General features: G+C 25.3%; 1 protein-coding gene across 2 annotated transcripts in view; it reads right to left on the bottom strand.

Moving 5' to 3' along the window:
* The window catches only part of LOC134830964 (neuronal acetylcholine receptor subunit alpha-7-like), a 175,448-nt gene that overhangs the window by 32,098 nt on the left and 130,139 nt on the right, over positions 1-13,211 (bottom strand). For both annotated transcript variants that reach the window (XM_063844585.1, XM_063844584.1), the window contains exons 6-7: positions 3,106-3,181; positions 539-733 (exon numbers count right to left, since the gene is read on the bottom strand). In XM_063844585.1, coding sequence (XP_063700655.1) covers positions 539-733; positions 3,106-3,181 — 271 coding nt within the window. The remainder of the gene's footprint in view (positions 1-538; positions 734-3,105; positions 3,182-13,211) is intronic.

Raw genomic sequence — 13,211 nt, forward strand, 5'->3', positions numbered from 1 at the left:
TATGTCATTTTTCACATATACCGCAAGTTACTCGAGAGAGAAAAAAAATGTGGGTCATTCTTTTGAATGATACAGCTTAAAGCTTATCGGAAGAGAATCTTTTGTTGTAACGGAAAAAAAATCATAAAAAAAGGAAAGAAGTCAAAGAGCAATGATATCCGAGGGTTTCTTCCCGACAATTGTTAATAGTAATAATAATATAGAAAAAGAGAGAATATGTTGTGTAAGAAAATGTGCCTCAAAAAAAAAATTATGTAAGAGTGATTGATGATGATTTGTTTTTTTTTGTGTACTTAAAAAAAAAATTATGCGTTTACACACATTTTTCTTCAATAGTTTCTCAATTAATATTAATCTGTGTCATTTTGGGTTTTTTTTCTGTGTAATCATTTATATTAATTTTTTTTAACAAGTTTACCATTTTTTTTTTTATTTTTTTACGCTTTTTTTTTTTAATGAGTCCCATGAAGATAATTTTTAAGATTATTTTATTAAGATAAAAAGTTTTTAATTAATAAAAAAAAAATTTTGTACTCACCTAATGTTAATTTTTCACCAGAGTCCGGTGGTAGTGTGAAACCCAATAGTGCCATCGATGATATCAGCACACATGGCACAATTAAATTAAAAAAATAATATAACGTACGCCGTCTTATTTGTATTGTGAATGTCACATCCACATAAGGTTCGGGACAGCACGCGTAATTCATCACATTTTTCTTACCAGGCATACCTAGATTGATTGTTTTGTTTGTATATTGATTAGTATAAATATTTGTTGTAATTTTTTTTTGTGGGGGGAAAAAAAGAGGAAAGAAGGAAAAATTTTCGGATTAGTAATTTTGGTTGATATGAGAGAAAGAAAGGGGCATTCCAGGTAACAAACATGCTTTGTAAAACATTTTTTTAGCAGGTTTAATGGACGATCACGAATGACTTTCGGTCTTGAGAATTTTTTTAACGATTAATTTTTCGATAGCTTTTAATTATTTTATGAAAATTTCTATGAAGCTCTCGAAAATAGAAATTTTCTTAAATAATTAAAGCTTTAAAAAAAATCACGAATTTACCGCATTCAAGACTAAAAGTCGCTGAAAACAATTATTTTTTATTTAGTAGACAAACAGTTGGCCAATTTTTTGCACGCACAGTTACCGATCATAAAATAAAAAATAAAATAAAATTCTTTCTTTTATCCCAAAGTAATAAAAATTAAATTAATTTATTTTGTACAGAAAGGATAATAAAAAATTTTGAAATAAAAAACCAGGCAATTCCATATTATTTTTTTTTTTGCTATTTTCCGTTGAAAAAAAAATTCTGGAAGAAAATAAATCTTTCGAAATAATAAAAACCACATTAAATGTCATTCCATGCAACAATCAGAGAGACAGAGAGAGAGAGAGAGTGAGAGTAGAGAGGTTTTAATGAAAATTTATGCTTGATTCTTTGACATTTTGATTGATAGTTCATACTTTTTTTTTCGTTGATGTTATTTTTCTCCGTGTATGGAAAGTTAATCAAATATTTTCGTTTCGCGCGAAAAAAGCCAAACGAGATGCCTGCAACACGTGAAACGTGTGATAAGACGAATAAAGATTGAGAGACGACGAAAAAAAAAATCGGGAAACCGAAAAAATAAACAAAAAAATTACTACCGGGAAAACAATAATAATAATTTAACATTCTAATTCTCGTCGTCGTCGTCGTTGGTTCTCTCACCCATGCAAGCAATGATGCCGACGACGACGCCCGCCACCGCAACGACACATGCATTATTTGTCGCCGTGTCGCGTTGTTTGTACGAATCAACTGAAATTTATTACTCGTCGTTCGCTCACCGAGGCGGCAGGCAAAACAAATTGCTTTTATTTTTTTCCCATTTTTTATTTATCTCTCTGCCGTTGCTGCTTATTTATTTTATATTTGCATTTGAATATTTTTCGTGTTGATTCGTCGCGTAAGAGTGAAACGGACCTGCTGTTCACTTTTTCTGAGAAGCGGATTGGGGTTTGGCATTAAAAATTAAGGATTTAATAATTTGGGAAAAATTAAGGAATTTTAGGAAAAATTTTTAAGATTTTGTATGTAAAAAAATTAATTAAATTTTTATTTTAAAAATAAAGTATTTTTTTTAATTTAAAAAATTTTTAATTGTTTAATTAATATTTTTTTTTAAATTAATTAATTTTAATTATTTTATTAAATAAAAAAAATTAAAAAATAATTTTATTTTAAAAATTAAAAATAAATTAAATTAAAAATTAAATTAAATAATTTTTATTATTAATTTTTTTTTAAACATTAAGGAAATACAAAAAATAATTTTAATTATATTTAAATAATAATTTTTTGAAAATGAAAAAATTTAATTAATAAATTGTTGTAATTTAATATTTTTAGTTATTTCGATAAAAATATAATTTATCATTTCAAATTAAAATGAAAATTATATTAAATACGAGATTTTTTTTATAATTTTTATTTGTATAATTTGTGAAGTAAAAAATATTTTAATAACGAATATAGATATATTTTTTTAAATATTCTGAAAATGTAAATAATTTATTAAAAAATAATTTTTTTCTAAAAATTTAATTAATTTGTTCACACCAAAATTATTTTTAAATATTTAAATATTTCTTTTTAAATTTAAGTAAATTAAAGCTGTTTACAAAAAAAAAACATAATTTTTGCTTTAAAATCAGGATTAAATGCCCAAAAGCCCAATCCGCCCCTGTTTGTATTTTCGCACGATTTCAAAATTAAATATATCATTTTTATTTGTTTATTGTTTTGTTTTATTTTACAGCAGCAGACGTTATTACGATTGTTTTTTTTATTAGATGTTTACCGGAAAGATGATGTTTATTTTTATTATTATGAAAAGTGTGTTGTTGTCTGGACAAGCTAAAAATAAATTTGGGTCTGAATGGCGGGTTGGAGGTTTTTTTTATTGATTTCTACAGAAACTGGTAACTTTTATTATTTTTTTTTTGTTTTTTTTTTTATTATTTTACAGCTAAAGGCAAACACACACATCGATCACGACAATAGACACTACATAGTGTGCGTGTTCGAGGACACGAGCAAAAAAATACTCACCCAATAAATACCATTCACCATTTGTAATAAAATCAGACAAATCACCACCCGATTCAGAGTTTAGGACCAAATCGAGCTGCAATTCCATCGATTTTGTTTGTAATGGCAATGGCACGGCAACGTTTCATTATATTCATTCAGGCGATTTTGTGTGTTTTATTTTCATATCATTTGAATGAATATAATCACAGTTATTTTTTTTTCGACAAAAAGTAATTTTTTGTCATTTTTTTTCACGTGAAGCAATTAAAAAAAGAGGAAGAGAAAAAATTTATATTAGTTTAATTTTTTTTTAGTTTATTTTTATGCGAATTGTAACAAAAATTGTTTTTAAACAAAATAAAAAAGAGAATTGAGTGCATAAGCACTTTGGGAAAAAAAGATTAAAAAATAAAATAAATAATAATTATACAGAAAAATAAAAAAAATCAAATGTCATGAAATGTGAATGCATGCGATGGCTCGTAAAATTTTTTAATAAAAATGTAAATTTGAAACAAAAAAATGTGTGCACTCATAAATTTTATCTGTAATTTAGTTCAAAAAAGATTAATAACGTTTAATTTAGCACGCGTTCACACAAACTCTCTTGAACAATTCATGAAATTGCTCAATTTTAGCGATTTTTTTTACTGTCATCATCATCATTATTATTGTTGCGCACCAATTTGATGAACGTGCTTGCCAGAATTTATTAGATTGTCATGGATATGAGAAAGGAAAAAAATTAGCGCGTGGATTTTTTATTGACATACGACGATTTGATGCATACGAGATCCATTTTCATTCTAGAACTATTTTTTTTATCACAAGGGGTAAGAAAAAATATTTTTAAATTTAATTTTTTTTTTTTCAATTTTGAATTTTTTTTTTATTAAAAATAATAATTTTAAAAAATTATAAATTAATAATTTATTATCAAAAATTTCATAAAAAAGTTTTAAAATGATCTTGGTAAAAATTTGTTAAAATTTAATTTTTTTCATAATTTTAATAATCAATAAAATTTTAGAATTTTGATAATAAAATGTACAAAAATGTACTAAAATTTTAAAGAAAATAATTGAATAATAGAAAAAATTTATTTATACTTTGAATAAACATTTATTTAAATTATTTATAAGTAGTTTCTTTTTTTTATCGCGTTTTAACGTACATTTTTTATTATTTTTTTTTAAATTTTATTTTAAATAAATTTTTTTGTTAATACTTTTTAATTTAATTTTAAATTTTAATGTTAATTTTTTTTTTTAATAAAAGTAATTTTACTGATAAATTAAAATTTTATAAATAAAACTTTTTGTTTTTCAATTTCATCAAATTTATTTTCAACTTTGATTCATTTTCCTTTTCAATAGAATTTTCTTTAAACTTTTATGAAATTTTAATAATTTTGAATTATTTTTATGTAAAAAAAAAAAAAATATTTTCGAAAAAAAAAATAAAAATTATCTCGTTAAAATTTTTATTCATTCTTTTTATTTCCATTTAATATTTTTTTTTATTTCATGAAAAATAGAATTTTTTCAGGCATAATTTTTTTTCTCATATATATTTTTAAGTTTCGATCATTTTTCTTTTTTATCTACGTTTTTATCTGCTCTTTTTAAATAAATTTCTTTTAAAAATGTTCATTAAACTAAAAATGGTTTTTGTTTAAAAAATTTTATTTATTTTTACGTGATAAAAGATTTTTATTTTAAATATATTTAAATACTTTTTTTTTATATCTCTATTCATAATTTTTTCACATTTTTACAAAAAAAATAAATGAAATGGTTTGTACCGGAGAATCAAACAAACATTATGTCCGATACCTCGCTACCAATTTTTTTTTTCAAATAAAATCAAAAACAAACAAAACACTGCAATATTGAAAAAGCAATAATATTGTTGTTAGTTGTGACTTGTTATGCTTCCGCATCACTTCATTTTTCAATATTAATATCCTTCTCTCTTTAAGCAACTGTAGTGTATGCAAATTTTCAGTACGGTTTTTTTTTTCACCGGCGGGACCTTACTTCTATCTTGAGGTGTTACGTAAACAAACAAGGAAGAACATGTGAACGATAAGAAATGGAAATTCCCACGAGATGCCAAAAGTAGGAAATCAACGAAACGCCTTTTGAATTTTGTTGACTTTTATGTGTCTGCATGCGAAAAAATACTGAACGAAACCTTGGGGAGGACCGGCAAAGATCGAAAGTCAAATAAATTTCGATTTGGTCTCACGTTTCATCCTTCCTACGCTGGAAAAAAAGACATAAATTTATTTGGGGCGACGATGTATCATTTTATTCTTCGATTTATTTCACACTTTTAGCAAAACACGCAGACACAATCAAATTGTGTGTGTAAGTCGCCTGGCACGAAAAGAAATAGAGAAAAAAATATTTGCAACGTCAGTGCGATCAATTCCTTGTCTGAAATATAAGAGAAATTTATTTTTTTACGACTTCGCACCAATATGCACATTTTTTCTTCAATCATCAGGCATACACACGTATTTGTGTCAAATGATATAAAATACAATTCAATTGTAAATTGATCTTTTTTTGTCGTCGTCGTTTCAACAACCTACTTTTGACATTCGTATTAAGCACGAGATGTATGGGTCTGGCCGATTCGATTTGGGATTTGATGATTTTTTTTTACCGCATTTCGAAGAAAAATATGCGTTTTGACCCAAAAATTTAAATAAAATTAAATAAACCACGTGGTTTCTTGAAAAATTAATTAATTTAATAATTGTTTTTTTAAGAAACCACGTGGATTAAATTTTTTTAAATTAATTATATATAAAAATTATTTTTTTACGTAGCCACGTGGTTGAAATTCTTAAATAAAATTATTTTTATTAATATTATTAATTTTAAATTATTAAAATTAAATTTTTAAAAAAAAACAATTATTAAAATTAATTCAATTTAAAAAAAAAAATAATTAATTTTTTAAGAAACCACGTGATTAAAAAATTTAAATTATTTTAAACAATAAAATTAAATTTATTAGAAAAAAATTTTAAAATTAATTCAATGAATAAATTAATTAACCCAGTGGTTAAAAAATTAAATAATTAAAAATTAAATTAATAAAAAAATAATTAAAAATATATATACTTTTTTATGTAACCACGTGGTTAATTTTTTAAAAATAAATTTAAAATTATTATAATTAAAACCACGTGGTCTAAAAATTTCAAATGCGATAATATCTTTGATCATTTTCCAAACGAAAACTTTTTTTCTATTTTATCTCGTCCTTTTTTGTGTATGTACTTCTGACAAATGACACGTTTTTGACTTTTACTGCAGTCATTCATCATTTCCTCCGCACATTTAAGGAACACAAAAAATAGTAAAAAAACGCTGTTAGCAACTTTTCAAGACTAACGTGTCATTTAAATGAAACAAATGATGCGTCGCTATAAAAAAATATCCAAAGTCTATCATTATTCTGGCATTAAATTACAATAGAGGAAACGGAAATGGATATGTAATGATTCGAATTTTATTTTACTCTGTTGATTCTGAGAGTAACTGCCATCGGCAAAAGCAGAAGTCATAAAAAGGGTAGAACCGGATTTTTGTAATAAATATTTTTTTTTATTGATGCATAGACAATTTTTCCTGATCGGGAGAAAAATTAGGCGCTCTATTAGAAAAAAAAAAATATGAAAAGGCGACATTGAATTTTTTTCGAACAATAGTAACCTTCACATCAGTCACCCCTTTTATCAAGTACTTACACATTTCCATTTTTTCGCAACAAAAAAAAAAGAGATTTACAATAAAAAGAAAAAGGAAAAGAATGAAAAACGATGCATGAGATAAATTTGCTACATAACCAACAATAGACAAGTAAGACCACCATTCAATGTAAATATTTCTCAAAAACTCGACGTGAATTGCTTTATTTTTGAGCATAAATATTTTCTTTTCAATGTGCTCCAACTATTATATCTCCTGTCTTCAATATTTAGATATGAGCTTATTTTTCACTGAACGAGTGAAGTACAAAGAAAAAAAAATAAACGATGTACTTTGGATATTGCCGCTTGCATAAATAAAAGAAAAGTTGAGGAAAGTTTATAATAATAACAGAAGATCCAAGTATTTCACGAAACTCGTAAAATATCATGTCGGGGATCAATTTTGAGTGCGGATCGAAATGTAGGTTAATGGGCTTATGACAAAAAAATAACTGGGATATATGATAAAAATAGGCGGAAATTTCATATGGCGGCTCAGATTTTTCCAACAAGGTAGACAATTGAAGAAACTGATTTACGATATTAAGAAAAAGAAAACGTTTAAAATATAAAATGGCGCGAAAATAATTAATGGCGCTAAAAAATCAAATTAAAGGCGCCAAAAATATATTAATTCAAAAAATGGCGCGAAATTTGAATTGTCTCTAAAATTTACTATCTAATATAAAAATTTGTTAAATTTTTCAGTAAGCAATATAAAAAGATTAAGTAAACTACAAAAGGCGGGAAATTATAAAACAAAAACAAAAATGGCGCGAAAATTTGAAAAAATCTATTTAAATTCGATTTAAATTAAAAAAAAGGCGCCAAATTCTAATATTTTAAAATTATTACAATTAAATATTTCAAAAAACAATTTTAATTAAAATTAAAGGTAATTTTTTTTTACAAAAATTGGCTTAAATACATAAATCTTTTATACACATTGCATTTAAATCCAAGTTTGCATTTCATCAAATTCTCTGCATTTAAATTTCTAAATAAATTTTTTTTGTACCATAAATCATGAAGTAATCATAACCTTTAAAACGTAGGTACTTCATTTCCCTCTGCTTTGCAAAAAACGATGAAAAATTTATATATTTTCCAGGTCAAAGAATAAATTCCTGCAAGGAGAGGAAGAAAGCGAAACGATGGCAACAACAACAACAAAACGACATTCCACACAAGCACTCATGCAGAGCCTAACCTAATATTATATTTTTAAAGTCTTTTTTTCATTCTTCCTGTGCGCTTCTTTCACACATCTCTTCATTTCACAGCCAGTCGTCGCTCATCGACAGCGATATTTCTTCCGTATTCCCTGAATAAACGAGAAAAAAAAACGGAGAAGAAGAAGAAGAATGTTATCGGCGAAGACACATCATCGCATGTAGTATTGACATGAATGGTGAAAAGGATAGTAGTAGTGCGATAGATAAGGAAAATGCAAAAAAATGTAAATATTTTATGGGAAATTGATGTGCATTATAAACAAGCAACATCGAGTCTCCTCTGACGATATCGTGCCTCAATATTTTTTTTTGCTTACTCATTCAAAAGTTAAGCATGTAAAATTTATTATTCGATCATTTTCACATAATTTCCTGTATGTCTTCTGAAGGCGATAGACGATAAAAAATGTATTCTCATGTTTGTATGGGGGTGAACTGACACGCTGAATAAGGAGTGCAATGAATCAAATTTGTATCTTTTTTTTTTCGTTATCAGAAGCTGTTGCCGAGACAAGCGTGAAATGATAAAAAAGTGAAAAAAGGAAAAAAATAAATAGTTTAGGTAAGTGAGATTTTTAAATTTTTTTTCTTATTTCTTTTTTTTCTAAAGTTAATTTTTTTTAAAGACAATTTAATTATTTTTGAATTTTTTAAATGAATTTTTGTTTTTTTTTTTTTAATTTTGAATGAGAATTTTTACAAAGGTTAAATTGAGGTTAGAAAAATATTCAGATCGTTATTAGGGATGTAAAATATGAGTATTTTGCATTTTTATACTCCTCATGAAAATAAACACGAAAAATGGCGCAAAAAAGTTTGGTTTTATAAAAATTAATCTAATTTTCAAAAAATAGTTATTAAAATCAAATAAAAATTTTCAATTTTTAAAAATTTTAAAATTATTTTTTTTTTTTAAATATTAAAATTTTTTACTTTTATTTAAAAAAGTTTGAATTTAAATAAGACGTTAAAAATAATATTTTATAAAAATAAATTAATTATTTAAAAAAAATATTTTAATATATTTTATTTATATAAATTTATTTTATTTTACCTAAATTATTAAAAATATTTTTTTTAAATAATTAATTTAATTATTAGGGATAAATAGGGATTATTTGAATTTATCTACATTTTTATCATTTATTCTTACATTTTAAAGTCTAAAAATTATAAAAGGTCTGTCACGTTATCGCTTTATTTTAAATCGTCCTTAATTACTCATTTCAATTATACTTTTAAAGCATCTGGCACAAAAAAAATCACTTATCCCGCTATTTGCAAACATAATGCAGGCACTTAACATTTTATTATGTTCTTGAAGCTGTACAGAAAAATAATTTTGTCTTAAATTCTTCCTTCTTTTATTTCTCGGCATTTCAATGTGCACGAAAAAAATGCAACAAGTGGGTCATTGCACAGAAAAGATGGAAAAAAGTGTTAAATTTAGTTAGTTGTTAATGCCATCCATGCACCGCAATACACCCCCCTTACATCCGTACACAAAGAATTTTTTAAGGACAGAGAAAAAAATGCTGTTGCTCGTACAAAATATCATACAAACAAACACACAAAAGTGAAACCGAATTCCAAAGCCATAATGCACACCAAACTAACACAAAACTCTCTATTTCAATGTAGAAAGTTCTGTGATGCGACAACGACAACGACTCGACTGTGTGGTGCTGAAAACTCTGTGTTGGTCGGTCATATAATCCACATTTTGTTTTATATTTGGCTCATCGCCAAAAAAAAAAGTGAGACTAAATAATTCCTGGTGTACATGACTTTTGCACCGAGTTATTTGTTGTTGTTGCTTCTCGTTTCATCGGAATCGGCATCATCGTCATGACAATGATAATATAATAATAATAATAATAACATGAAGACATAAATCCTTTCAATTACTCTCTTTTAGAGTCGAGTGTTCGCGTCATATTGTTCTGTGTTTCCGTTGAAATGAAGGAATTTGATATTAAAAGCATTGTGTTTTCTGTGATTTTTCCTTTTATCTAGGATTTGCTAAAGAAATATGATTTTGATTTAAAAGCATTTCAATTTCGAGGCAAATAATAAAAATAAGTGCGTTTAATGTAATTACGATGATAAGGATTGTCAGATTTTATAAAGAGTGATGAAAACATAATTTTATAGTTTTTTTTAACTTTTTTAATAGATGTCAAAAATCGAAATTTAATTTTTCTGAGCTGAAAATTGTTTTTTTTTATTTTTTTAAACAATTTTTTTATTTTTAAAATATTCTGGAAAAATATTTTAAAATTAAAAAAATATATATACAATAATTTTTCAAAGTTTAATAAATGATTCATTTTCGAGCGGTCCTAATATGTTATTTTTTTTTCTTATATAAAAACAATAAATAATAATTTTTTAATTAATTATTGCGTTTTCGCAACACCACTTCAAAATTTGAAAATTTAAGCCTTTTTTAATTTCTGTTGAAACTTGACCAACTTTTTGAATTCGTTATCAATTTGGCCAATGATAAGAAAAGGGTTGTTTTTTGCATGGTTTTTCAAACGCAATTTTCGGAAGAAAAATTTTTAGTAATCGAGAAAAAAATCCATTGGGGATATAATTTAGCACTAAAACTAACACATCCATGCGAAAATTTTTTTGCCCTTTTAAAAATATGCTCGAAATTTTTGCCTCGGCCAATTTATTTTTTTGAAATTTTTCCAAAATTTTTGATTTTAAATGTCTAAAAACAAAAATACTAATTTAAAAGAGCTTTAAAAAATTTGAAATGAATTTTTTAAAAATGCTTATTTCATTTCAAAATAAAAAAAAAAACTAAAATAATACGACCTTTTTTGTCAAAAATTAGCATCCAAAAATTACTTTAAAGCAAAAAAAAATTTGATTAATTAAAACCAATATCCAAGAGTTAATTTACCATTTTTTGGCCAAAAATCTTTGTCAATCTCTAAAGTTTTATGTTTTTTAATGTAATTAGATGCTTTTAAACATTTTTGAGCAAACATTTGGTTTTTATTTTTTTGAATTTTCAAATTTAAAAATTATACATGCATTTGGCCGACGTTGCGTTTTCGCAACACCATGTTTCTCTATGTTAGACCACAGCTATCAAAAATTTTTTGATGCAGTATTGTTTGTAGTCTAAAAGGCTCTCACTATACCAAATTTCATCAAAAAATTCCAACGTTTTCTCAAAGTGGCCACAAATGGGTTAAGAAAAAAAAATAATAAAATAAAAATTTAAAATTATTTTTTTTACCTATAGGTACCTTTATTTTGCAAATTAATTATTATTCAAAAAAATTTTTAATAATTTTTTTGTCTTATTTTATCCAAAAATTAAAAAAAATTGAAATAAAAATTAAAAATTTGATAATTAAAAAAAAATATTCAATTTATGAAAAAATTGGAATTTTTCCTCTTATTTTATTTTTTTATTTTTAATTGTTTTTAAAATTTAAAAAAAATATTAAAAAATTTGTAAAAATTATATAAATAAAAAATAATTATAATAATATAAAAAAATCCTAATATGGATTTTTTTTATTATAAAAACAATAAATAATAATTTTTTATTTACAAAAAATAAAAATTTTGAAATTATTTTTTTACCTATCTAAATTTTGCTAATTAATTATTAGTCAATAAAAAATTATTACTTTTTTTTTTGTTTAATTTCATCCAAAAATGTAAAAAAATGAAATTAAATTGATAATTAAAAAATAAAAAAAAACAATTTATAAAAAAATGGAATTTTTCCTCTTATTTTATTAAAAATGTTTTTAAAATTAAAAAAAAATAAGTACGTTCTTCAGCCTCATAAAATCGCAACTTTGAAATTTAAAATTAAAAGCTAAATTTTAATTAGTCAGGATATTTTTTTTTAAATAAATTTAATTTTCTGTTTAATACACAAAAATCGGCTTTAAGCTACAACCTTCAAGATTTTATTGTAAAAGTAAAAACGTGTTATTGATCTTGACATTTCAATCATCCAACGCTTTTTCAATCGCTCAGACACAAAGACTCTTGAAAATTTCTCAGAAGCTCAAAATAAAAAAAAAAATGTCTGATCTCCTTACAAAAACACATTTTTTTCCCTAACAAACGTTCCTTTTTTTTTCGTTCAAATTTTTTTACCTGAAAAACAACACGAGGAGAATGAAAATTCATGTTCATCTCTAAAGGGATTTGAGGCTGTTGTACATGCATGATGGCATTCGTTACAAAGCAAAATCTTTTTGAGAACACACGTGCTTGTCTAAAATGTAACAACAAAAGTTTTTCCATCGAAAACCATGCCTACCTCAAGCTCGAAAACAGAAATGAAATTAAACTCAAAAGGCATAGGATGACAATTCCTCTGCATGGTACAAATTGTAGCCCATTCACCAACAGGCACAACATGCGATACAAATGATGTATAATTAAAGAGGAGAAAAGAAACTTCGGTTACTGAAGTAAACTATATCAGCTTTCTGGTGTGCCTCAAACCATATTTGCCTCTCACACACACACACACACACTAGCAAAAGTTTTCTCCTGTAATTCGCATATATTCTAGAAACCCGAAAATGAAATTAGATCGTTAGGTGTGCAAACGAATGTCTCATGTCTGCATTTGAGAAACATTTAAATTTTGAGTGTGAAACGGAGAGCGCAATACGTTTTTGACGGAGTAGTTATTTGGACAACGTGCAAAATTAAACCACGAAAACCAACAATTTGTGATGTCTTTCTCTTGCACGGTGAAAAATTTACGTTTCGCGCCTTAAAAATTTGATATGAGATGAAGACCTTCGTTCTAAAACCGTTTACCTCCTAAGCCAAAATTTCACTGGGAAAAAGGGGTCAGATGATAAACCCAAAAAAGGGATCAGTTTTTAAACTTCTAATTGTCTTAACCCCTAAGGGATCAATCTGACCCGTTTTTCGCCCATAGGGAAGTTTTTCAGTCAAATTAACCCCTCACAAGATCAATATAACCTCCTTTGAAGCTGATCATCTACAACCTTAATATAATAACGCATAAAGATATTTTTAAAATATCTTCAGAGTAACTCTTTTGAGAGGTTATTTTACCATTGAGAGATTATTTTAATCCCTTTTGAAGCTAAAAT

Source organism: Culicoides brevitarsis, chromosome 2 (genome assembly GCF_036172545.1).
Source record: "Culicoides brevitarsis isolate CSIRO-B50_1 chromosome 2, AGI_CSIRO_Cbre_v1, whole genome shotgun sequence".
Lineage (NCBI taxonomy): Eukaryota > Metazoa > Arthropoda > Insecta > Diptera > Ceratopogonidae > Culicoides > Culicoides brevitarsis.